The 27,827-nt window shown below is 35.1% G+C and overlaps 1 protein-coding gene across 1 annotated transcript; it reads right to left on the bottom strand.

Moving 5' to 3' along the window:
* On the bottom strand, nt 1-27,359 carry TDRD15 (tudor domain containing 15). Its single transcript, XM_058682642.1, has 3 exons — nt 21,143-27,359; nt 16,950-17,062; nt 1-976 (listed from the first exon to the last, which is right to left on the bottom strand). Exons 1-2 carry the CDS (start codon nt 27,357-27,359, stop codon nt 17,004-17,006), a joined length of 6,276 nt encoding a protein of 2,091 aa, XP_058538625.1. The 3' UTR covers nt 1-976; nt 16,950-17,003.
* Nucleotides 27,360-27,827: the final 468 nt, after the last annotated feature.

Below are 27,827 nucleotides of genomic sequence, written 5' to 3'. Positions count from 1 at the left end.
TGAAGGAATCATATTTATTGAGTTTTAAATCAAGTAGAACACAATGCAAACTAAATGGAACGTTTACAAATAAACTAGTACAGTGGCACATCTACTCTCTGGAATTCAGATAGCCAAAAGACTTAGCATCCCAAAACCAAATAAATGAATAAGCAAGCCATTAGGCAATAAAATGTGTCAGACTTTTTCACTGAAATTCACTTTACTCATTACCAGGCCTCTTTACTCTTACTATACACCAAGAACGCTGATGATTCTTTATAACATGGTTTATAAGTTATCCAGTTGTTCCAGTTACTACCTCGAGGCTTAGTGTATAAAACACAACTATTCTATTAAGTTTATGGGTCCTGAAGCTTAGGAATTTGGATATGAACATGATGGAGCTGGCTTGTCTCTGTACAATACCCATGGCTTCAGCAAGGAAAACTCAAATGGCTGGGCTCTGGAACTGTTGACAGGAGTCCCTACACATTGCCTCCCCACATGGCTTGGGTTTCCTCACAACCTGGATGTGGTATTTGGATTTCTTGCATGATGGTCCAAGACACCAGGTACAAGTGTTCCAGAAAATAAGGTGAAATCTACGTTACCATTTGTGAACTACCTTTTTAAGATCACACAGCATCACTTCTACTCTATGCTTTGGTCACAGCACTCATAAGCCTGCACAGATCCAAGGGAAGGATAATTATATTCCCCTTCTTGATGGGAACAGCTAAGTCAAAGTAGATGAAAGCTTAGAAAATATTACCGAGACAACCTTTGGATAATAAAGTGTGACGCAGTTTGCCCTCTGGCCCCAGTTCATATCATTCCCATATGTAGAATATACTACACCCTCCCCCAAGACCTCCAAAGTCTCAATCCATTATGGCATCAGAACAGTCTCAGACCTCATCATCTAAATCAGGTCCAAGTGTAGATTAGGCTCCCAGAAGTAGTTCCCCAAGGACAATCCTCTTGATCTGAAGACCTATGAAACAAAGTGGCATGTTAGCCCACACACATCCAACATACCACTGTGGGGCAAGCATAGAACAACTTCTATAGCACACTCATTCAAAACTAAGAATCAGAACACATGCAGTAATTGCTTGGAAATCTCTTGAATTTCCAAATTGCTTGGAAACTAAATCCTCAGTTCATTGGATAGATTTTCATGTTTTCCATACTATGGCAGTGGCAATTTTGCTAGATTTTCTTTAATATATATAACAAAGATTTCCAGTCTCCTTTCCTCCAGCTTTCAACATTTTCCTCAACTTCCTTAAAGCCCTCACAGACAGCCTCCTTGAGGACCTTCAGGTTTCCTTCCAGTTTCTGCCCACTCTTCAGTCCAAAAGTTATAGCAACATCTCATATCTGGTACCAAAGTCTATTCCATTTATTATTTATTTCCATGTAACAACTTATTCTGAAACCCAGTGACCAAAATAATAATATTATGTCACAGATCCTATGAGGCAGAAATTTGGAGAAAACATCGAAAAGTTGGCTTATCTGTGTTCCACAATGTCTGGGCCTTATCTAGGGAGACTCAAATGGTCCTACACTGGAACTATCAAAAAAAAAAAAAAAAGGATCTAAACATAACCTGTTCATGTAGCTTCAGTTCCCTCAAAGCATGGCGGCCTCAAGGTAACTGGATTACTTACATGGCAATGCAGCATTAAGCATAACTATTCTAGTGAACAAGTCAGAGGTACATAGCCTAATATGACCCAACCTCACAAATCAAGCACCATCACTTCTCCATACTCTTTGAAAAGATTATGGAGACAGGAGATAGTGTTGTGGCCAAATTCAGAAACTAAAATCCTCTCTGTCAGTTTATCTAGAAATAAGTGATGAAAACAAAGTACTACAGGCAATACGCACAATGACAGGAGGGAACACGAATGCTTGTAACACATGTGTTTTTTCTGTCTCTCAAAATCCTATTAAAATAACATGGAAAAAATAACATGGGAAAAAAAGCCACTTTGGGCTCCTCATGCACTGAACAAAGAAGAAGAGTTGTATATATTGACTGAGGTGCCTGATCCAGCTTCTACTAGAGAACTAGGGTAGAAATTAAACAAGAGATGAGAAGACTATGCCCAGAATCCAAATGATTGCCTGTATTACCTCCAAGTGCTTCCTTATTGAATGGTAGAAGTTTAGTGACAAACTAGGGAAGTCTTGCCTTGGCTGCAAAAGTAACTGCCCTATGATAAACAACTGGACACAAACCTAGAGAACATATAAAACTGTTTGCAGGCGTTGCACAGCACCCATGGAAGGGCTACAATCCTTGAGAAAGGTAACATGCGTGATTCGTCCAAAATTATTTGAACCATGGGCAGGAAGTGAGGTCAAGCATGGAGCAGTTTTACTGAATTAAGGATGCAGAAATCAAAGGTCAAGGCTATTTATAGCAACTGGGATTTGTGTGCCACAGTTAGAGCCACAGAGGATGAAACCCAGAAGCTTGCGTGGTAATTCTCCAGGTCCTCAGCGAACTCCTAGTCCACAAAGCTACAGGGCAAGACTCCATAGTTAGTGTAGCTATGTTAAGAGGTTGAAAGCTGAGAAGAGATTCTGGAGGCAACAGAGTGCTTGGGAGATTTTGCAGTTTGGGCCAAGCCAGAATAGAAGCACCCTGGAAAAACAACCCAGGCATTCAGCGGAGACCCCAGAAAAGTTATGCCATAGAAGATACAAAAAGCATGAAAACAAAATTAAATAGATGTGCCCTTAAACTAGATCTTGATAAAATCCAAGTGATCCATTAGCAATTTAACCACCTACCAGAACAAAAATTTTAAATCTTAAGAGGATAACATAATCCAAAACTACAATATACATACACAGCGTCTTCCATGTAATTAAAAAACAGGGGAAGAAAGAGGAAAAAGCGACATATAACCAAGAGAAATTATTAAAGTAGACATTAGTGATAAAAACTCTCAAACTTGGACTAGAAAATATCTTCCTCAACCTGATAAAAGGTTAAAACACCTATCACAAATATCATAATAGTGTAAGACAGAAGGCCTTTCTCCTAACATGGATGAGACATGGATGCCTGCTTTCACCACTTTTCAACGTTATACTGGAGTACTCTCTGCCAAGAAAAAAAAGGGGAAAGGATCCAAATGGAAAGGGAAAACTTAAATTTTACTTGCATCCAACATTCTATATGCAGAAAATCCAAAGAACTATACTCATACACATATAAATTAGAATAAACAAGTACAGAAAGGTTACAGAATACAAGGTCAAAATCCAAATCAATTGTATTCCAGTAAACAATGAACAATTAGAGAATTAAATCAACAATATATTTCATGCAACAAAGGAAGAAAATATCTAGAAATAAAGAGTAAGAGTTTCAAGACTTGTGCACTAAAACTTACAAACATTGTAGATGGAAATTAAAGATAAACACACAGATGTTCCCTGTTCATGGATTGGAAGATTCAATATTGTTAAGATAGCAAGTCTCCCCTAAAGAATCTATAGATTGAATCAACTGCTGTAAAATCTAGCTTTTTTGTATTTTTTAGAAATAAAAAATGATCCTTACATTCATGTGGAAATGTAATAGACCCAAAACAGCCAAAGCAATCTGGAAAAAAAGAGAGAGAGAGAGAGAGAGAGAACTTACCCTTTGATTTCAAAAATATTCCAAAGCTAGAGTAATCACAACAGTGAAGTACAGGCAAGAGACTAGTCCCATAGATCAACGGAAGAGAATTAAGAGTCCATAAATAAATCATTTTGGGTCAAGTGATTTTGCCAAAGGTTCCACAACAACTCAGTGAACACAGAATAGCCTTTTAAAATAAATGGTGATGCCAAGAAGCATAAAATACCTAGGGATAAATCTAAACAAAGATGTAAAAGATCTGTATGCTGAAAACTATAGAAAGCTTATGAAGGAAATTGAAGATATAAAGAAATGGAAAGACAGTCCGTGCTCATGGACTGGAAGAATCAATATTGTCAAAATGTCAATACTACCCAAAGCTATCTACACATTCAATGCAATCCCTATCAAAATTGTACCAGCATTCTTCTCGAAGCTAGAACAAGCAATCCTAAAATTCATATGGAACCACAAAAGGCCCTGAATAGCCAACGTAATTTTGAAGAAGAAGACCAAAGCAGGAGGCATCACAATCCCAGGCTTTAGTCTCTACTACAAAGCTGTAATCATCAAGACAGCATGGTATTGGCACGAAAACAGACACATAGACCAATGGAATAGAATAGAAACCCCAGAACTAGACCCACAAACGTATGGCCAACTGATCTTTGACAAAGCAGGAAAGAACATCCAATGGAAAAAAGACAGTCTCTTTAACAAATGGTGCTGGGAGAACTGGACAGCAACATGCAGAAGATTGAAACTGGACCACTTTCTCACACCATTCACAAAAATAAACTTAAAATGGATAAAGGACCTGAATGTGAGACAGGAAACCATCAAAACCCTAGAGGAGAAAGCAGGAAAAGACCTTGCTGACCTCAGCCGTAGCAATTTCTTACGTGACACATCCCCAAAGGCAAGGGAATTAAAAGCAAAAATGAACTACTGGGACCTTATGAAGATAAAAAGCTTCTGCACAGCAAAGGAAACAACCAACAAAACTAAAAGGCAACCAACCGAATGGGAAAAGATATTTGCAAATGACATATCGGACAAAGGGCTAGTATCCAAAATCTATAAAGAGCTCACCAAACTCACACCCGAAAAACAAATAACCCAGTGAAGAAATGGGCAGAAAACATGAATAGACACTTCTCTAAAGAAGACATCCGGATGGCCAACAGGCACATGAAAAGATGCTCAACATCACTCCTCATCAGGGAAATACAAATCAAAACCACACTCAGATATCACCTCACGCCAGTCAGAATGGCCAAAATGAACAAATCAAGAGACTATAGATGCTGGAGAGGATGTGGAGAAATGGGAACCCTCTTGCACTGTTGGTGGGAATGCAAACTGGTGCAGCCACTCTGAAAAACAGTGTGGAGGTTCCTCAGAAAATTAAAAATAGACCTACCCTATGACCCAGCAATAGCACTGCTAGGAATTTACCCAAGGGATACAGGAGTACTGATGCATAGGGACACTTGTATCCCAATGTTTATAGCAGCACTCTCAACAATAGCCAAATTATGGAAACAGCCTAAATGTCCATCAACTGATGAATGGATAAAGAAATTGTGGTTTATATACACAATGGAGTACTACATGGCAATGAGAAAGAATGAAATATGGTCCTTTGTAGCAACGTGGATGGAACTGGAGAGTGTGATGCTAAGTGAAATAAGCCATACAGAGAAAGACAGATACCATATGTTTTCACCCTTATGTGGATCCTGAGAAACTTAACAGAAACCCATGGGGGGGGCGCCTGGGTGGCGCAGTCGGTTAAGCGTCCGACTTCAGCCAGGTCACGATCTCGCGGTCCGTGAGTTCAAGCCCCGCGTCAGGCTCTGGGCTGATGGCTCAGAGCCTGGAGCCTGTTTCCGATTCTGTGTCTCCCTCTCTCTCTGCCCCTCCCCCGTTCATGCTATGTCTCTCTCTGTCCCAAAAATAAATAAAAAACATTGAAAAAAAAATTTAAAAAAAAAAAAAAAGAAACCCATGGGGGAAAGCAAGGAGAAAAAAAGAGGTTAGAGTGATAGAGAGCCAAAGCATAAGAGACTCTTAAAAACTGAGAACTGAGGGTTGATGGGGGGTGGGAGGGAGGGAAGGGTGGGTGATGGGTATTGAGGAGGGCACCTTTTGGGATGAGCATTGGGTGTTGTATGGAAACCAATTTGATAATAAATTTCATATATTGAAAAAATAAATAAAAATAAAATAAATGGTGATGTAAAAATTGGAACTCCACCTGCAAAAAAATAGTTATATCCCACCTCATACCACATACAAAAATTAACTCAAAATAGATCAGAGACCTAAATATAAGTTAAGATTTTAAAACTCTTAGGAGAAACTTTTATAAATATTCGCCATCTTGGATTAGGTAATGACTTCCTATGTATGACACCAAAAGCAAATGCAAAAGCAACAAAAATATGGATATACACTGGACTCCATCAAAATTAAATAATTTGTGTTTCAAAAGGAGATCAAAGTGAGAAGACAACCCAAAGTGGGGGAAAATATTTGTAAACCATATACAGGATAAGGGACCTGTATCCAGAAACTACTACTCAACAATAAAGAGACAAAAAAAATATTAATGGTAACAATTTTTGAAAACTTTTATTTAAGGAAGATATACAAATGGCTAAGAAGCACATGGAAAGATACTCAATATCATTAGTGAAATGCAAACTAAAACCAAAAGATACATTTTCACATCCACTAGGATGGCAAGAATGAAATGGCAGATGAAGAACCAAGAGATGGTTCTTTGAAAATATAAGCAAAACTGATAAATCTTTAGCCAGACTCATCAAGAAAAAAGAGAACTCAAATGAAATGATAAATGGAGAAATAACAAACTACACCACATAAATAAAAGATAAGACTATTATGCCAACAAATTGGACAACCTAGAAGAAATGGATAGATTTCTAGAAGCATAACCTTCCAAAATTGAATCAGGAAGCAACAGTAAATTTGAACAGACCAGTTACTAGAAATGAAATAGAATCAGTAGTCAAAAAATCTCCCAACAAACAAAATCCAGGACCAGACAGCTTCACAGGTGAATTCTACTAAACATTTACATGATTTAAAGGATTTAAATTTGAAGAAGAATCAGTACCCATTCCTCTCAAATATTCCAAAAAACAGAAGAGGAAGAAAGCTTTTAAATTCATTCTAGCAGGGCAACATTACCCTGATACCAAACCAAACACTACAAAAAAAGAAAACTACAGGTCAATATCTGTGATAAACATAAAAAATTCCTCAACAAAATATTAGCAAACCAAATATAATACATTAAACAAAATCATTCACATCAAGTGCAATTTATTCCAGATATGCAAAGGTAGCTCAATATTCATAAATATATTCAAAATGATATACCACATTAAGAAGAGAAAATATCTCAACAGATTCAGAAAAAACATTTGATAAAGTACAACATCCATTCATGATAAAAAATGTTCAACAAAGTCGATGTAGAATGAACACACCTCAACATAATAAAGGCCATATATGAAACATGCACAGCTAACATCATACTCAATGGTGAAAACTGGGACCCTTTCCTCTAAGATCATGAACAAGACAAGGATGGTCACTCTCACCATTTTTATTTGACATAGAAGTCTGTGCACAGCATTTAGACAAGAAAAAGCATCCAAATTGGTAACGAAGAAGTAAAACTTTACTATTTGCAGATTATACTAAAATGTATATAAGAAACCCCTAAAGACTCCAGAAAAAAAAAAAAACTACTAGAACTGTTAAATGAATTCAGTAAAGTCACAGGATACAAAATATATAGAAATCTACTTAATTACTATACACTAATAACGAAATAGCACAGGGAAATTAAGAAAACAATCCCACTTACAATTGTACCAAAAATAATACCTAGGAATAAAACTTAACCAAGGAGGTGAAAGACCTATATTCCAAAAACTATAAAATGTTGATGGAAGAAATTGAAGACACAAATAAATGGAAAGATGTTCCATGCTCATGGACTAGAAGAGCCAACATGGTTAAAATGTTCATACTACCTAAAGCAGTCTATGGATTTACTGCAATCCCTATCAAGATAATCAACATTTTTTACACAACTAGAATAAATAATCCTAAAATTTGTATGGAACCACAAAAGACCCCAAATAGCCAAAGCAGTCTTCAGAAAGAACAAAGCTGGAGTATTATAATCCTAGATTTCAATGTATGCTACAAAGCTATAGTAATTAAAACAGTATGGTATTGGCACAAAAACAGACACACAGATCAATGAAACAGAATAGAGAGCCCAGAAACAAACCCACACTTATATGTTCAATGAATCTACAATGCAGAAGGCAAGAATATATAATGGGGAAAAGATAGTCTCTTCAACAAACGGTGCTGGGAAAACTGGAGAGCTACATGAAAAATAATAAAACTGGGTCATTTTCTTACACCATACAGAAAAATAAACTCAAAATGGATTAAGGACCCAAATGTGAAACTCTGAAACCATAAAACCCCTTGAAGAAAACATAGGCAGTAATTTCTTTGATATCAGCCATAGAAATATTTTTCTAGATAGGTCACCTTGGGCAAGGGCAACAAAAGCAAAATTAAACTACTAGGACTACCCCAAAATAAAAAGCTTTTGCACAGCAAAGGAAACCATCACAAAGCAGACCACCGCCTATTTACTGAATGGGAGAAAATATTTATAAATGACATATCTGATAGGGGCTAATATCCAAAATATATAAAGTACTTCTATAACTCAACACCAAAAAACAAACAATCAAATTACAAATGAGTGGAGGACTTGAATAGAATTTTTCTAAAGACAACATACAGATGGCCAACACACGAAAAGATGATCAACATCACTAATCAGCTGGGAAAAGCAAATTAAAATCACAATGAGATATTACCTCACATCTGGCAGCCAACATCAAAAACAGAATAAATAACAAGTGTAAACAAGGACGTGGAGAAAAAGGAACCCTCATGCACTGTTGAAGGGTATGTAAATTGGTTCCACTACTAGGGAAAATAGTATATAGGTTTCTTACATTAAAAACAGAATTACCATATGATCCAATAATTTCAGTACCAGGTATTTACCCAAAGAAAATAAAAACGCTAATTTGAAAAAGATACATGCACTCCTATGTTTATTTCAGCATGATTTATAATAGCCAAGAAATGGAAGCAACCCAAGAGTCCATCCATAGATGAATGGATGAAGAAAATCTGGTACATGTATTTGCAATGGAATATCAGTCACTCAAGAAAAAAAAAGGCAAGGCAGCAATCTTCCCAGGTACACAAATGGACCTAGAGGCTATAATGCTAAGTGAAATAGGTCAGAGATTAAGCCAAAATGAATTTAAAAAAAAAAAAAAAAAAAAGACCTTAAGTGGAGAGAAACAGTGGTTGCCAGTGGGGGGTGGGTGGATTTTAAAGAAAGACACAACATATTGACAAGGATATAAGGATACAGAGAATCAGCAAAACCTCCATATAGTCAACAGGAATATAAAAATGGTACACTCACTTTGAAAAACAGTTTGGATTTTTTAAACATTAAACATGACTTTACCAAAAGACCCAGTAATTCCACTCTTAGGTATATATCCAAGAGAAATGAACACATTCACATAAAGGTTTGTACATATATATTTTTAGCAGCATTAATCCTAACAGTCAAAACTTAGAAATATGTATATTTATTCAATGAAATACTATTAAGCAATAAGAAAGGATGAACTACTGATACACACTATGATATGGATGTAGCTCAAAAACATTTTACTCAGTGAAAGAAGCCAAACACAAGAGACCAAATATCACGATTCCATTTATATAAAAAGTCCAGAAAAGAGAAGTGTTAAGGACAGAAATTAATGTTTGCCTGAAACAGGGAGTGGGGGTAGAAAAGGATATGGGAATTAACAGAAATGTATGTAGGAATATTGAATAAGATGTTGTAAAAGTTTTTAATGGGGATAGTTGCACAACTTGTGACAAATACCAAACACTGAATTCTACATCTGAAAAGAGCTTATCAGAAAAAAGAAAGAAAAGAGCTTATCATATGATATGAAAATATGCTTAAAGTTAAAGATATTCAGAGGAAAACAAAAGCTGAGAAAATCACTGTTATTGGATCCAAATTAATATAAATAAAGGGGCATTAAAAAATAACCTAAAAAATGGACACACTTCAAAATATATGGGCTGCACCTGAAGAACACTTAAAAAGTTGTTTCTGGGGGTGCCTGGGTGGCCCAATTAGTTAAGTGTCCGATGCTTGGTTCTGCCTCAGGTCATGATCTCACAGTTCATGGGTTTGAGCCTGCATCAGGCTCTGTGCTAACAGTACAGAGCCTGCTTGGGATTCTCTCTCTCCCTCTATCTCCACCCCTTCCCCACTCTTCCTCCTCTCTCTCACTCTCTCTCTCTCAACATATAAACTTTAAAGCAGTTTCTGGCATTAAGCACTTCTATTACAAAAGACAAAGATCTAAAATAATAGCTACTTCAAGAAGCTAGAAAAAGCAAATCAAACACAGTAAAAGTCAAAGCAGAAATGAAACAGAAAATGGAAGAACCATGGGGAAAAAATGAAATTTCTTTCAAAGGAGAAATATAATCCTACATAAAAATTTTCAGATGATAGAGGAGACCTTTCCCAACTCATTCTGTTCCCGATACCAAATCCAGAGAAGACATACAAAGTGGAGAAAAAAGAACCATAGACCAATATTCCTTATAAACAAAATTCCTTTAATAACACTAGCACCAAATTTAGCAAGACATTAAAAAGATTGCATAACATGCCTACACGAGACATCACAAAAATGCAAGGGTGTTTTAACATTCAAAAATCATATTTCGGTCTTCCCAGGAAGGTTTCCTATGACCAGCTGACAGAGGATATTTTAACAATCAAGTATGATCCATAAATTGGTCAACACAGTATGCCATTGCAAGCCAGCATGCACTACTGCCTGACTACATGCCCATTCAGGGACATCCCTGAAGGAACAACGCTAAGAAGAAACTTTCCCTTTGGGCACAACCTACATCCTTTCTGAATGGAAATGGAAGAAACCTAAGGTAACCACATATAGACTGCCACACAGTGGTAACTGGTTAAGTTGGTTGGCTGGGGCTCAGAAGGTACAAGTATGGAAGACAAAGATAAGGAAACCTGCAGAAGAGGCATTTGGATGAGCCAGTGGGTAATGACCATGTGAATCTTGGCATATCAATCTTGGTGATTCATCTCAATGCTTATCATAGGCATCCTCCACAGGAGTAACACTCAACCAGATGAAGAGAATTACCCATCCAGAGGGTTTCATCCTACCTCTATTCTCTACCTCTAGTGTACAATGACCCAACAATTCCAGCAATGAAACCCAGACACATCCAACAGAAATGCACATACGTGTTCATGAAATGACACGCAGTTATTTCCCTTATTATCTGCAATAGTTGAAAACTAAAAAAATTGTCAAGAGTAGAATGAATAATAAATTTATACCCTACAATAAAAATTATTTATTCAGAAATGAAAACGAATGGGGCGCCTGTGTGGCTCAATTGGTTAAGTGTCTGACTCAGTTTCAGCTCAGATCATGATCTCATGGTTCGTAAGTTCAAGCCCACATAGGGCTCTGTAGTGACAGCACAGAGCCTGATTGGGATTCTCCCTCTCCACCCCTCCCCTTTTTGCATGTGTTATAAATACATAAATACATAATTTTAAGAAATTAAAATAAATGAACCATAACTACACACACACACACAAAAAGGATAAATCTCGTACTTAAAAATTGTGCAAAAAGAAACAAAAACATACTACTGGAGTGCCTGGGTGGCTCAGTTAAGTGTCTAACTCTTGGTTTTGGCTCAGGTAAAAACTTAAAGAAAAAAAAAAAAGCATACTATCAGTTCCATATATAACCATTAAAAGAAAAAAGCATTATTTCTTGGTTGTTGGCAAAATTAGGTGGTAAAACTACTTTAAAGACACAAAAAGAAAGGAACATAGTGCCACAAAAGTCAGGGTAGTAGTTCCTTTGGAGAGAAGGGCATAAATACTTGAGAGGACAGGAAAAGAGCTTCTGGAGTCCTGGTAATGATCCATTTTTGCACTGTGTAGCAGTAACACAGGTGTTTTATCAGAAAGCCTGTAGCTATATATCTTGGTTTTGTACACTTTTAGGTCTACACTTAAAAATAACAAGGTTTAGGGGTGCCTAAGGTGGCTCAGTCAGTTAAGCATCCAACTTGGGCTCAGGTCATGATTTCACGGTTTGTTAGTTTGAGCCCGGTGTCAGGCTCTGAGCTGTCAGCACAGAGGCTCAAAGCCTGGAGCCTGCTTCAGATTCTGTGCCTCGCTATCTCTCTGCCCTCTCCCGCTCACACTATGTCTAACATAAACATTAAAAACATTTTTTAAGAAAATAACAAGGTTTAGGGGTGCCTGGGTGGCTCAGTCAGTTAGGTGTCCAACTTTGGCTCAGGTCATGATCTTACAGTCCATGAATTCAAGCCCCACATCCGGTTCTACGCTGACAGCTCAGAGCCTGGTGCCTGCTTCAGATTCTGTCTCCCTCTTTCTCTACGACTCCCCCACTTGCACTCTGTCTCCTGCTCTCAAAACTAAACATTAAAAAAACTTTTTTTAAATAACAAAGGTTTAAAAATGCTAATAGCTAGTAATAGCTATTATTATGACCAATAGCTAATAATGACATGCATAGAATGATCTAGACTAAGGATGCCATTCTCCCCACCCTAGCGATCTCCTTTTTCATTTATTTTTTGGTTCTTGAGGTTTGAGATTTTATTCCCTTTAATTTTGAAATCCCTAAACTAGATATCAGAATTTCATTACATTTCTCTGTTCTTCTCTAAACAGTCTCAAGGAATAGCTTATTGAATTCATAAGCTATACATAAGCTTCATACATGTAATTTTTAAGAAGCTTTACTGAAATATTCAGGGGTCATAAAATTCACCTTGTTCAAGTGTACAGATCAATAAGTTTTAGTATATTCAAAGAATTGTGTAACCACTGTCACCATTTAACTTCTGAACATTTTCAGAGCCCCAAAGAGAAACTCCACACCCATGAGTAGTCACTTTCTATATTCCCAACTCCCCTCAGGCCTTGGCGATCAAAACAAAATAGGGTGATTGTACTGAGTCAGTTGTGCGTGGCTGTACCATGTGGCCTCTAATTTCCTTCCTTGTAGGTCTAAGTTCCCTAGCATATCTTTGAAGAATCAGGCTCACAGGTCATTTTTTAAAATTGTTTTAGTGTATATTTATTTCTGAGAGAGAGACAGAGCACAAGCAAAGGAGGAGCAGAGAGAGGAGGAGACACAGAATCTGAAGCAGGTTCCAGGCTCTGAGCTGTCAGCACAGAGCCTGACGTGGGGCTCAAACCCAGGAACTGTGAGATCATGACCAGAGCTGAAGTTGGATGCTTAACCTACTGAGCCACCCAAGCGCCCCATCACAGGTCATATTTTTAAAGTCTTTTTCCAACTGGTCCCCCAATCCCAGGAAGTAAAGTGCACGGTCTTCTGTGGTCCTAAAGCACCTTATTATATACCTTTATTACATACCATGTACCATTCTTTGTTATAATTATTAATGTGCTTCCACCACTATAATGTAAGTATCTTAAAAACCAGAATTTGACTCATTTTTGTATCTCCTATATCTAACACAGTTTGATGAATGAATGTACCATATAGAAGACTGTAACAAGATTATAAAAGATAAGGTTTTAGTACTAAGGAGAAGATTTTCAGAGATTATCAATATGTTCAAGGACACAGAGACAAATATATTATGAAATAGCATTATAACATTAGTCAATAACTGATCACTTTGTGATTAATGAAAAATTATGAGAAAACTAAGAAAATACATTAAAAACCATTACATAGAGTTCACACTAAGATGTTAATGTATCATCAAAGGGGAACTTCTATAAGAATCTTAAATACTCTTAGTATGGCTATCATGATATAACCTAAGAAAAATTCTAGAAGTCAAATGCAGAAAATAAATATAATGCGGGAGACTCTTAAAAAGTTGAGAAATATATCCAAATTATAGGCCAAATAAAAAGATTTATAATTTTTAAAACTCCAGCATTCCTTCAAAAGTGAAAAAAAATGAAAAATTAAAAACTGTTTTGAGAATTAGAAATACCTTTAAAGAGAAAAAAAATTGTGCCGAGTGTCTGAGTAAGGACTAATTTTGGTTAAAGGAAATGTTAAAGTGAATTCAATTTTTCATCACTATAATGCACAAGGTATGATTCTGTTAATGCTATATTGCCCTTTTAAAACATACTCATTGAGATTTTAGCAAACTATATTTATAATGTTTTACTGTGAAAAAGTAACTCAAAATACTCAATATACAAAACAAAAATAATTTCCCTTGAGTGTACACAACTAGAACAAAAGAAGTTTTTAAGCAATAGCAGAGTTAAATACACATATAAAAGTCAGAAAAAGTTATAGGGGTGTCCGGGTGGCTCAGCTGTTAAGTGTCCAACTCTTGATTTCAGCTTAGGTCATGATGTCACAGTTCATGAAGAGTTCGAGCTCCACACCGGGCTTCGCACTGACAGCATGGAACCTGCTTGAGATTCTCTCTGTCCCCCCACCTCTTCCTGCCCCTCCGCCACGCTCAAAAGAAATAAACTTAAAAAAAATAAAAGGGGGCATCCGGGTGGCTCAGCAGGTTGAGCGTCCCACTTCAGCTCAGGTCACAATCTCGTGGTCTGTGAGTTTGAGCCCCATATCAGGCTCTGTGCTGACAGCTTGGAGCCTGGAGGCGCTTCAGATTCTTTGTCTCTGTCTCACTCTGCCCCTTCCCCACTCATGCTCTCTCTCACTCTCAAAAATGAATAAATGTTTAAAAAAAAATTGAATACACACACACATTTGAATAATGCATACGTGAATATTTTTTAAAAACCAAATCAATTATCATTTCTAAAGAATACTTTTTCTATTCTTATAAAATTTTACATGAGTTCAAAAAATAACATTTTTTAATTTATAGGAGTAAAGCAAAATTACAAATGAATTTAGGGGTGCAGTCAGTTAAATATCTGACTGGATCTCAGCTCAGGTCATGATCTCATGGTTCATGGAATCGAGCCCCACACAGAGCTCTATGCTGATATCATGGAGCCTGCTTGGGATCCTCTCTTTCCCTCTTTCTCTATCCCTTCCCTGCTTGAGCATGCACAAGTGCTCTCTCTCAAAATAAACTTAAAAAAATTATCAAGTATGTTTCTGAGAAAAATTTTTAAAAAATAAATTTAAAAAGTAAAGCTTAGCAATCCTCAACTTTGAAATATTTTAATCTAAAAATGTAAATGTGCTACTACTTCCCAAATTTTGAATCAATAGTCTATTGCCAACATTCATAAAATAACAGCTTCTACTAACTTAAATTCATACAAGTGTTTTAGAGTAGGAAAAAGCATTATTTTAATATTGACTTATCTGTAAAATCTAATAAAACTTAATCCTAAGAAAATATAAATTTTAAGATGAATACACTATTTGTTTTTGCTTGAAAGTACTCTGAATAACTATATTACTATACATCCTCCATGTTGTAATTTTACAGTATAACAAACTAGCTAATGTAGAACAAAAATAATAATGTAGTTCCATAAAAAAGAGGAAAATGGTTTTAAATTAAGCTCTTTTTATCTTAAAAGGAAACAATTTTAATCCTTTCTTCAGTTACTTTCTAGATTGGGCTTCTGTCTAATAAAAAATCAGTTAGGAATTAACTGAAATGTAGTCTTGTAAAAACATTTTCTACAATATTTAATAACATAAATGCTATAAATAAATTTGTGAAGTTTGTCTATTTCTAAACATAAAATACTGTACCTCAAGACACATAAATGAAATTAACAGAACTCTGAAAAACTGAAGAGGTATGAGGCCCTTCATGATAAAACTGGTACCAAAAAACACCCATTAATACTTTATCTTACTTTATTCATTTCTTTTGTTTACTTATCCAAATCATTAACTTTGCCATGTTTTATGGTAACAAAACAACAAAAGCAACCCAGTATTAAATAGTCACAGAAGTTGTATAAAGTGAATTCATTTTCTAATAGAAATACTTTTCCAAATTGCACAAAATAATCTGTGAGATCTGGTGAGGTTTGGAGGAAAATGACACAAAAGTATTCAAAGAAATTCGATTACAAAGAGTAAATATTAAATTCTCTGCTCTAAAATAATCACAAGCCACAGATTAATTTGGAGCGTAAAAATATGAAGCCTCCCTGCACTGAATAAACTTTCAAGATACCCAACTTAAACTCCTATATATTCATATACAACAGCATTTCTGGAAATTACTTCCTAACCTCAAAAAAATGACAGTATTAATACATTCAATATACATGTACAATGATAAACTTGATTCTCCATACCTAGCTTAGGAAATTTCTAAATTTCCCCAAATATTCTCTAAATCACCAAATCTCTAGTTCTTCAAAACTATTTGGTGGACACTGACTCAAGTACATTTGCATGATTTTATGGTTCTATCTTGGCATCAAAACAATACTCTAAATTTGCTCAATAAATGTTTACTTGAAAAATAAATTCTAATTCACAGTTAAATACACTGACAAAATATCTACCCCCCCAATCAAACAGCAGTGTTCTTGAATGGCACAAATATCTACAACTAATGAACAACCAAAAGTGTAAAACCAAATTTAAAAAAAGGTATGACTGCAAAATAAAATGAAAGAAAATTCCCACTGTATGATCTAAAGAAAGGGAAGAATAGGATTAACTCTGACTTCTCTTCCATATCCTATTAATAAGTGTCAGTCCTAAAAGCACCCATATTTTCCTGGGAATGCAGTCCTATAGCCTTAACTCTCTATGTATTTTCCATGATTTCAATGATGTCCCTACAAAGCAGCAACTGAAACAAAGGTTTCAGTTAGGAAAGACACTTGAAAAATACAGATAATGGTAAAATATTATCTAATGACTGTGGAAACACAAGCAAAGAATGGTTTGTCAAATGTTTAAAATACTTTAGGAGTGAACCACATTTCCTAAGTAATCTTCTACAAACAAATCATCACAATTCCTGGTCACATAGAATTTCTGTAGCATTCTAATCATTGTCTCCTAGGGAAATAATTTGAACAATCTAGATGCCTTGAAGATACCTTTAATATTAGAAATTGTCATATGCTTACCACTTTTATTATATATTTGGAGCATCTAGAACAAAACAGTAATTATTCGGTATCCTATGTATTATTTGTTGCCAAACTGATACATAGAGGATCTGAGCTTTCATCTCCCTTCACTGAAACACAAGCAAAAACAGTAATAATTAATATGCTGTAATATAATTTTCCAAGCATTATGGGTCTAATTCATAGTCAAGATTTTATTTTGAAAATACCTTCTATGAACAGAATTTTAGTTAATTTCTAAAAGTCACAATTGAAAAAGGTAAAGGAGGAGTGAAGTATGGCATAATCAGATTACACATATACTATAATATATACATATAATTGTACATAACAACTGAAAATATCTTTTCCTAAACAATCACTAATACATACCCATTTTGGAAAAAATACATATAGCCTGTTCTAATCTTTATTTAGAACTATAATTATCTCAATCATAAATCCTATCTTCCAAATAGAAATTTAACTGTTAATCTAACCATTGTACTATAGATATAGATATAGATATAGATATAGATATAGATACACACACACACACTGCCCTACATATTTCAGTTTCTTGCAGAGCAACATCAGAAATTTTCAAATTGCAATTTCACAAAAGATTTACAAAACAAATACATTAGAGCTTTATTGGGATGGCTGATATTTCTAAAATTTCTGAGCACTTACTCTGTACCAGATACTAGTGAAAAGGTTTTACACATTTTAACTTATTCAGTCCTCACAAGAAGCCAAATGCATAGTTATTATTTCCATATTCCAGATGAAAAAACTGAGGAGGCACAGCCATGTTAAAAAGCTTACCTACAGTTTCACAGTTAAGAAGGGATGAAGCAGGAATTCAAACTCAAGGAGCAAGGGGCCTCACTGGCCTTACTTTTAAATACCATGCTACATCCAACGCAAGTGATTCTTAAGTGTGTATCACCTACAGGTCTCGTATTTTCAAAATTCAGTCTAACATTTTACATGCCTGTCAGCCATCCCCCTTGGATGTCTAGGTGTATTATTTCAAATGTAAAATGTCAGACAAAATTCTCCTCTAAAGTTGGTTGCCATTCCAAATTTCTTTCAAAAATGTCCTCCAGTTAAATAAGGAAGCATAGGAAGGTAGCACAAATCAACATAACGCACTACTTCATTACCAAAGAGTGACTAGATACTTCTGTGCTTTTTGAAGGGTTGTTACATTCTTTAGTTCCCATAATTATCTACTCAAGGACTTCCAGGAAAAACAAACAAGCAACAACACAAACCTGCAGAAACATCCTGGGAAAAGACTAGTAACTTTTAAGAAAACAATCTGCAAACAAAAACAACTAGTTTGAATATTTTAATACTGATATGTTACAGTAGGGTGAAACTAGGGGAAAGTTAAGCCAATTTTCTAAACATAAGAGGCAGAAACTTCTATAATTAAAACAATACCTGGGCAAGGCAAAATAAATGTATTATACTTTGAGGTCATTTCTAACATCGTGGCATTTTTACTATATTTACTTCAAATTAAGTTTAGCACAGAATTGCTGTAATTCACTATGTATAGTCTGGCCTCCAAATACAGGAGGAATAGATTTTAAGACTTTTCACAAAGTCCAGAATTGTTTTCTCTCACAAAATAATTCAGAAAGTTATCCACAATCGTCTCTAAAACAGTGGTTCTCAACCTTCTCTGTACATTACAATCACCCAGGGGGCTTTAAAATCCTCATGGAGGCGGTAGCCTGACCAATTAAAACAATCTCAAAGTGAGACCGAGCCATCAGAATTTTTTAAAGCTTTCTTAATGTCAGTGCAAAGTATAAATTCAACAGCATGGCCATTAGAGCCACTTTTCCAGTTTCCTTAATAGGCAACAATTTCAAGTATTGATAACTTCAACCAAGAACTAAAACCATTTTGCCTTAGATTCAAAGCACGTGCAGGCAATAGTAACAAACAGCAGTGGCTACTACACTACCACTGTGGACGAGTAATCGGGGTTAGGAATTTGGACAGTACACAAGGCAATGAAACCACTTGATGTTTTCTTATTTTTTTGTTTTACATGGATCATGGCAAGTGTATTAGAAAATTCTTAGTCCATGAAACCATGGTTCTTGTATTTGTCTCACTCAAATTTATGATTTTTCCCTAGTGAAGATTTTTTAATTTAATGTTTGGTTCTTTGTTTTCATAATAGCTACTTTTACTTAATTCACTTACTGGTTCACTCTGTACTAGGAATGCAGGAGGTAGGATAGAGATAGGGACCAAGAGTGGGTTCTTAAGGAAAAACAAAGACGGTGGAAATGAACACATGTAAAGTAACAACAGAAGGTATAGAAGTGCCAAAGTGTATGGGCTGATGGTCAAAAGCTTATAGAAAACTCTTCCTCAAATATCTAACTCCTTTCCAAAAGGCAGTATCAGTAATTAATAAAAGATTTTGGATGTGGAAACATCAGAGTTGCTAGTAAACAAGGAACTGAGATTTTTCTCTTTAGAGCCATTGGCAATTTACTTAATTTCCCTGAGCATCATTCATAAAATAGTGACAATAATTTGGGGGAGGGGTGCTTCTTCCCATTCCTGGGGTTTCCTTCCATGTACAAGTATTCACGGGTGAGGTATTCTCCTAACCTAATACTCTGGTTTGTTCACTCCCTTACTTACACTTGGAGTAGGGCCATGCAGGGCATACCTTTGTCCAAAGGTATAGGTCAGTTTAGTCTCTTCCTCCTCCCCTCCCTTTCTTTTTTGGAGATAAACGCCTCAACCTGTAAGTTTTACATGGGTAGACCCCCAATATGGAGAAATTCGCCTCTGTGGGTAAGTCTAAATTGTTGACTCGGTGTTGGTAAACCCCTTTCCCATTGATACAAACCCACGTCCATCAATACTGGTTTGGGGTGGGATTTTTTAACATTTTATTTTTTGAGAGACAGAGGCAGAGCACGAGCAGGGGAGAGGCAGAGAGAGAGAGGGAGACACAGAATCCAAAGCAGGCTCCAGGCTCTAAGCTGTCAGCACAGAGCCCAATGTGAGGCTCAAACTCACGAATCGCGAGATCACGACCTGAAGCTTCCGACCAAAGTCAGAAGCTGAACTGACTGAGCCACCCAGGTGCCCATTGGCTGTTTTGTTTTGTTTTTAATGTGATATTTTGCTCATCAATGGTTTCTCTCCTTGTCCATCTCTAAAATGGTTTAGAATTCAGGCAAAGAAATGGGTACTAGTTATTGGACTCCATTTAAACCTTAATATCCACCTACTTCATAGAATTTGGTAAACTTTAAAAGACATAATACATCAAAAAATCTTAGCACAGTACCTAGAACATAGTAAGCACTCTACCATAACTGCTAATAACAAAATACTCAAAAATAAGAGGACCAATTTTAAAGCCTTTATCAATTAACTATAAAACACCTCAATATGAATTCAAATGAAATACTCCTTCTAAAATACATCAATAAAAACAAGATCCCTCCCCTCATTGAAAGAATGTAACCGGCTATAATACTAGAGATAATATGGAATAATAGATTTATAGTCAGAACAAACATTCATTAAAAGCAGGGAACATTTATAGCCTACAAAATCCTCAGTAACTAACCCATACAGAAAATAAAATATAATTTTGCATAAGCAAAATCAGATAACATAAAATATTAAAATTTATTATAGAATCAGTTTGACATCTAAAAAATTTAACAGGAAATATGTTCAAGTCAGTTTATACCATAAATTTAACTTTATTAGCAATATGCTAAAAGTACACTCAAAAAATCTAAATAAAGATATATTTCATCTGATAAACACATAACAGAAAATTGGTTCTCCAAAATGAGCTCAGGAGCTCACTAATAGCAAGATTTATTAACTAGAGATCTATGGGCCTTTAGTTTTGTGAAACCCTTTAAACTATCTATAAAATGTCATGTCATGTATGTGTACATGCACATATGGTTAAAAATTCTCTCCACTTTCATTACATTCTCAAAGGTTACCATTCAAAACAGGAAGATATCCTCAAGTATCATTTTATAATTAAGTAATCACTCCAAGTTTATCCATTTATTGATTGTCTAGTGAGCTTCTTGCACTATGATTTTTTCAATTTGGATAATCTTAGCATATAATAAACTTTCAAGGAATCAAAAACAATATACAAAAAAAGCTGTTTTTTTTAAATAGGTACCTACCTTTTAAGTGTTCCTCAGATATAATCTTTTCATTAACACGCAGTGCTTTTATCCTTGTTCTCAAATCCATTGTGTTATTTTCTTGTATTTCTTCAGTTGGTAGTTTTTCAAAAATGTTTTCAATGAAATTAGTGTTATTCAAATCATTCAGTAGTTCCCAAAATGAAGCTGCTATACGTGTATCAAATGTGATGGTACTTCGGGGATTATGTTTTCCAATGTCAGCCTTCTTCAGAGTTAAATTTCTGGAATATAATCGCGTACTGATATTGCTTTTCCTTAAGTTCTTATAGACCTCTTTCTTTACGGTTTTCTCTTTTAGTTTTTGTTTCTCAGTGCATATACAGCTTGTATTTTCTCTTTTGTAACAATTTTGATCTAACAATGGGAAAACAGGCTTACTCTGTAATTGATACTGGATTTCAGTAGATCCAGTAGTACTAACTCCATCATTAAGATGATCTGAATCTTTAGAATATACTGCAAGACCAGATACAACCAACATATCTGCCAAACTGTTTTTCTCATGAATGACATCTACTTCCAGTTTTGTTTCAAAATTATACCTCCTCAACTGAAAAACTAAGCCTGGTTTACTTAGCTGATCTTGAAAAAAGCTTTTGGCTTCTTCACTCCAATGCTTCCCCTTAGCAGGTAAGATACCACCTAAAACACAAGGATAACTTAACCTTGGTAAATTCAGAAGTTCCACAGGAACAACTTTGAGATTTTTTGTATCTGAGTAAGGTATGTAAACAGAAAATCCATAGTCGATCAACACAAGTAGTAAAGACCGATTAGAGACTTCAGAAATTTCTACTCGATTCCACTGATCTTCCAGTTCATATTTGAACAAACAACTAGCACCAGGAAATATGCACTCTTGAGGCACTGTTTGTAAGTTTTCTGGTAGATCAGAAAGCAACACAAAGAGAGATTTCATTGTGTCAAAGAAATCTTCTAACTGAACACAGAAATCTGATGGATCAGAAATAGCAGTGGCAATACCAGAATACTGCTTTCCATTTTGGAGTTGGGCCCAAGTATATGATCTTATTGTACATGACACAGGAGACTTAGATTCCATATTAAAAATCGTTTCTGAAGATCTAAGTTTGTTTTCAACACGAACTGTATTTAAATTTAAATATTCCAAAAGTAACAGGCCATCTACCAAAATGTCTACTTCCCACACAGAGTCTAAATATTTCAGGAAAAGAATATTTATTTCCAGATGAGCAAATAAACACACAATAGACTCAAATGACCGGTTTCTAAAATTTTCAAACCAAATCCATTTACAAGCCACAGCTTGTCTTGGAATATTTCTTATTTCATTACTAAGCACCTTGGTATTACCTAATGGTACTATTTCATACCTACCACGATCTACTAAAAAAACAAGCACTTTATCATCAACACACTTTTCTACTTTTGATCGATACCATTTCAAGGTTTTTTTAGATTTTGCCAAGCACTCTAAGCCTTTTTTAATAGTTTCCATTGATAAAGGTTTTTTTACTACTTTAGCGATTAATACTGTTAAATCTGATAAGATTTTTTTATTTTTTGATAACTTCACATAAAATGTCCCACTTTTTGAGACATAAAATATTTCAGCCTTTTCCAGTTGGCCAGGTTTTAACTCTTCAAAAGGAATATTACCCAGCTGTTGGTAGGGTGGTTGAAGGATCATAGAACCTTCATATTCATTTGATCTTCCTTTCTTAATTTCATTATCCTCACCAGAACTCGCTTTTTGAGAGACAACCGCTGGCATCTGCAATCCTGTTTGCTGAAGTTTTGAACATGCTGTCCATTTCAGTAGTTCATTAATAACAGATGTTCCATCACAAATGATATTTACTTCCCATTTCTGCTCATGCTTTTTCAAAAATTCACATGCAACTGTTTTGTTACTTACTCGTGATGCAAAATAATCCACAGTTTTACTGTCCCATATTTCATCAGGCTCATTCCACTTGACTCCACTAAGAAAAGAATGGATTCCTAGCTGAGGAATTGTTAAGAATTCCCTCTGAAATTCATAAATTTTTGATGTGCTTATTATCGCAGTGTTACCATAGTCAATAAATTCCACTTCAAAAGAATTTCCTGGCAAATTTTTCTTAATGACTGCTCTGTAAATGGCATGGTCACCAGAGTATTCGGCAACTACAAGGTCTCCCACCACAGGCTTAACTGATTTTCTCTCTTTCACTATCTTTGTTCTTCTTTCATTTAGAGCATCTGCAAGTCTGATGATTACATTTTCATTATCAACAAGCTGAATATGGAAACTTGCTGGATTACTGACACTAGAAACATATCCTTTAACTTTGGCATTCAAGCAAATTTTGGGTTGAGGAAGATCTTTGATCTGTGGTCTAGTAAGATTATACGGGTTTTGAAAGTCTGCTGGATTTAATTCTTGGATAAAAGATGGTGATACAACCCTTACTGATTTCTGGCCCACATCATTTTCATCAAGAGTATGTGCAGATCCAGGGACAATTTTTACACCTTTATTTTTGAATCCATCACTCAAAGACTTCACTTTGTTTTTTGACACAGGTTCAATTTTAAAACAGGCCGATGGTTTCAAAAGCTTGGCATATGTACTTCTGGGATTCATTAACTGATCTGTTTTGCTTTCAGAATATGTTACTACATGAGTTTTGTTTATATTATTGGGATAGTGGTTTTCTGTTTTGCCTTTCAAAGAAATAGTAAGTCTCTTATTCTCACTTATTTTATGACCCTTTTCCACACAGGGTGCTTGATCACAAAGTTTTTTTCCATAAGCATGAAGCAACATTTTAATTTTCTGATTTATATGTTGATATCCATCATATAATTCTACACCAAGCTGGCCATCTGACTCCCTGGACAATATTATTGCCCTTAATCGTTTTCCCAAAAAATTATCTTTAAACCAGCTATTGATTTCTACTGGAACATCTACATCTCTAAGATCTGACAAAAAACACTTAATAGCTTGCATAGGTGTAAACAGCAACTCTGGAAACTGATCTGAAATAGCCTTCAATGTACTTTCTTCTACTAATTGCTTATTTCCAAAGTCCACAAAATAGACCAGAAAGTCAGTTAATGAATCTGTTGGCATTGTTAAAGCTCGATAAAAGAGACCATCCTCTACATACTTAGATATGCACAGTCTCATTTTACTAGGATCATATTTTGGACAATTTTTGAGATTACCAATCTCTGTGATTTTTGTTTCTATCATCTCCAGGTCTTTATTATTTCTACTAAGTTGGCAATAAAACCTTCTGGGACTATATATGTGAGATATGTATATTTCTTCCTCACTTCCAATTTTTATGTTAAAGGAAGAGTAACAGTAACTGTAAAGACTAACTGAAGATGGGAATGGCTTTGATAATGTAGTATATTGTGCAGAGCCATGATTCATAAGAAATTCTTTTGCACTAGTAAGTGGAGATTGCAAATCCACTAAGTTACATAAAGAGTTTCGATGTGTAAGAACTAAGGCATAAATGGTGCAAGTCAATCCTTTAGATGAAGAAATAAAATTCCCAAAGTCTCTGCATGCTTCTCTTGTCCAACTGAATGATTTACAACTAATGGGTTCAACTAAATGATTAAGACTACATCTGAAGGCTTGGCCTTCTAACATAAGAAAATGTGGGTTAATAGCGCAAAGATCTTTAATTAAAACTCTTTCCTGGTAACCATAATCAACAAATACGATGTCAAATTCTTTTTGTGATACTCGAGTCAAAACAGCAGCTCTATACCACTTCCCATCTTTGGAATACTTAGCAACACAAGCAATCTGCCCAATCTGATAAGGATCTGAATGAATGCTATAGTAATTCTGAATTTGTTGCATTAGTAATTTTAGGTCTTCTAACTTACATTGAAGCTGGCATGAGAAGTCACCTGGGCCACAATAAGAAGAACACTTAACTTCAAGGACTGTTCCTGGTTTAAACATATATTCTTTATAAGGTTGTGGTGACTCAGTCCCCACAGACAAGGTGAAAGGACTTTTTAAGTCTGAGAAATTAACAGCTGGTGTTTTTACCAAAGACAAGCTACTTTCTTTTAGCTTATTTGAATGGTAAAGTTTAGGTCCTTCAAGAAAGGCAGATAGGACTTTAATATTAACTTTGTTTTTAAATTTTAAATTTAACACTGAATATTCACTTGCAGATTTGGGATAACACTCTGGTTCTACTTCCCAATATTCTGCATATCCAGCTTGTAACATAAGAGGGACAACATCAATATTTTCTGAGGCTTCAATACTCTGAATATTTACAATGTATTTGTCATCTTTTTTTGCTAGAACCTGCAGCAAAATTTCTTTGTTCAAGACAATTTTTTTAAAATAGTCAATTGCTGCCTTCACCCATAAATCTTCAATAGGAAATATATGTGCAAGTGAACAGCACATGGCTAAGGCAGGCAACTCACAAAACTCTGGAAGCAAAACTTTTACATCAAAAAATGGTATGGAATCAGTATTTCCATAATCTAAAAAATAAACATTAATCTTACAGCCATTAATTTCAGTGATGACAGCTCTGTAAAAATGTCTATCCTTGCTGTATCTAGCACAACAAAATAATCCAGGTTCTGGATTTCTTAGAATCAGTTCACTATTTTCACACAAATCATAAAATTTGTTTATATTTTTCATTATATCTTGAAGTTCATTCTGATGTTCATTAGTACGTACCCAGAAATTTGATGGGTTTAATACATATACTACAAAAGCTATATAGGCAGCCTCTATCTCCATCTCTACAGTTTTAATAGGAAAACCTACTTTCAAAGAGTTTTTATTTAGATAGTCTATTGACAATTCAGTATTTCCAACAAAACGCTCAACTGCAAAGCCATTTACATCAGCAGCACTACTCTCTTTAAACATACTAGAGATTTTTGATTCAGACACTGGACAGATTACTTGTGTGCCTACAGTCTTCAGCAGACACTTAGAATTAATTGTAGACTCCTGAGTTTGTAGTGTTACATAAAACAAATGTTCATCTTTATTGAACCAATTGATGTGTGCATATACTGTTTGTCCTAACAAGGCTTGTTTAAATACACTCAATTGAGATTTTCTGGCATCTCTATCTGGACTGTTTAAATACGTCAGAGAACATGGAAATGAAAATAATGGTACTAAAATAAAATCCTGTTTAAGTTTCTTTACGTGGATCGAAGGTATAGCCTCAGTACTGCCATAATCCATGAACCAAATTTTCACCTGATTATTGGGCAAGAGCTGCTGAAGAATTCCTCTATACCACTGTCCATTTCTTCTTTTGGCAACACAAAGTAGTCCAAAGTTATCACATGTGGGACTACTTACTTGACTGATAGCATCATAATGCAAAGTCATACACGCTGTTAAATTTTCTAACTCTGGAATCCATTTAATTAGTTGACAATAAAATTTACTTGGGCTCAATGCAGAGGATACCTTTATACTTTCAATACTGCCTACTGACAAAGATGGCTGCAAATTATCCAGAACATGTTGAACATCAACTGGAGTATCATTCTTACTTAACAATTCAGGTCTTCTATGTTGTAGTAAATCGGGCATTTCTTGTGGGAATTCTTTTAACATTTCCACAATAAGACGAAATGAATCCCCATCAATAAGTCTGCCTAATTGTAACTCAAGAACCTGGGATATAATTTTTGGTACTTCTAGAAGAGTCCTTTGAAGAGGCAACACAGCTTGTACACAACCTTTCACTTGTAGTCCAACTAATGACTTAAAATAATTCAAAGCTTTAAGAGGCCATCTTTCCCCATTTGGTAGTATGTTGGCAAAAATACCAAATATTACCCGTGGTGGTAGCTCAAATAAGTTGTCACAGGCTGAAGCAACCTGTGTACTATCAACTCTTAGTTCTTCTCCGTGATCTATGAGGAGCACTGTATAGAGTTCGTTTTTCTTTTCCATGACTCTTCCTCTCTGCCATTCTCCAGATACTCTTTCTTCCACCAAACAAAATTCATCAATGTCCACATTAGCTTTTACTTTTGGAATATGCTGAATTTCCCTCTGTAATATGTGGTAGTCAAACTCACATTCAGTATTATTTCTGCCTTGAAATTTCACTAGAATGTCCTTAGGAAAACATTCTATATGTGATATTGTCAGATCCATGTCTAAAAACATTGGTAACAGAGATGTGGAATCCATTTTCTAAAAAGCAAATAATAAGTACTAATTAGCTTCTGCACAGGCAACTGTCACAACTAAATGAAATTTGCCACAGAGACCTGAAACTAGCCTTATATAAATTTGGTATGTAGACATAAACCTTAAAATCATTATATGCCTGTATTTATCAAATTGAACATGTTGGTTTAAAAAAAAATTTCGTTAGACAAGATGGAGACAAAACATAACTTCACTGCCTTCTGCTTTTAAAAAAGTCTACTGAAATAACTGAGAACATGAAAAAATAGGAAATATGTGTATATATTATAAATATATTTATTTTCATATATTTTATATGTAATATGTAATATATATTATATAGCATACTATATATGCTATGTATATTATGTTATATTTTATATATATATTATATATACATATTATACATATATATACACACATACATACAATCACTGGAAAAGACAGGAGTGCAATGTTTATTTTCTA

The sequence above is a fragment of the Neofelis nebulosa genome, chromosome 9 (genome assembly GCF_028018385.1).
Source record: "Neofelis nebulosa isolate mNeoNeb1 chromosome 9, mNeoNeb1.pri, whole genome shotgun sequence".
Lineage (NCBI taxonomy): Eukaryota > Metazoa > Chordata > Mammalia > Carnivora > Felidae > Neofelis > Neofelis nebulosa.
This window is presented reverse-complemented; position numbering and strand designations above follow the sequence as displayed.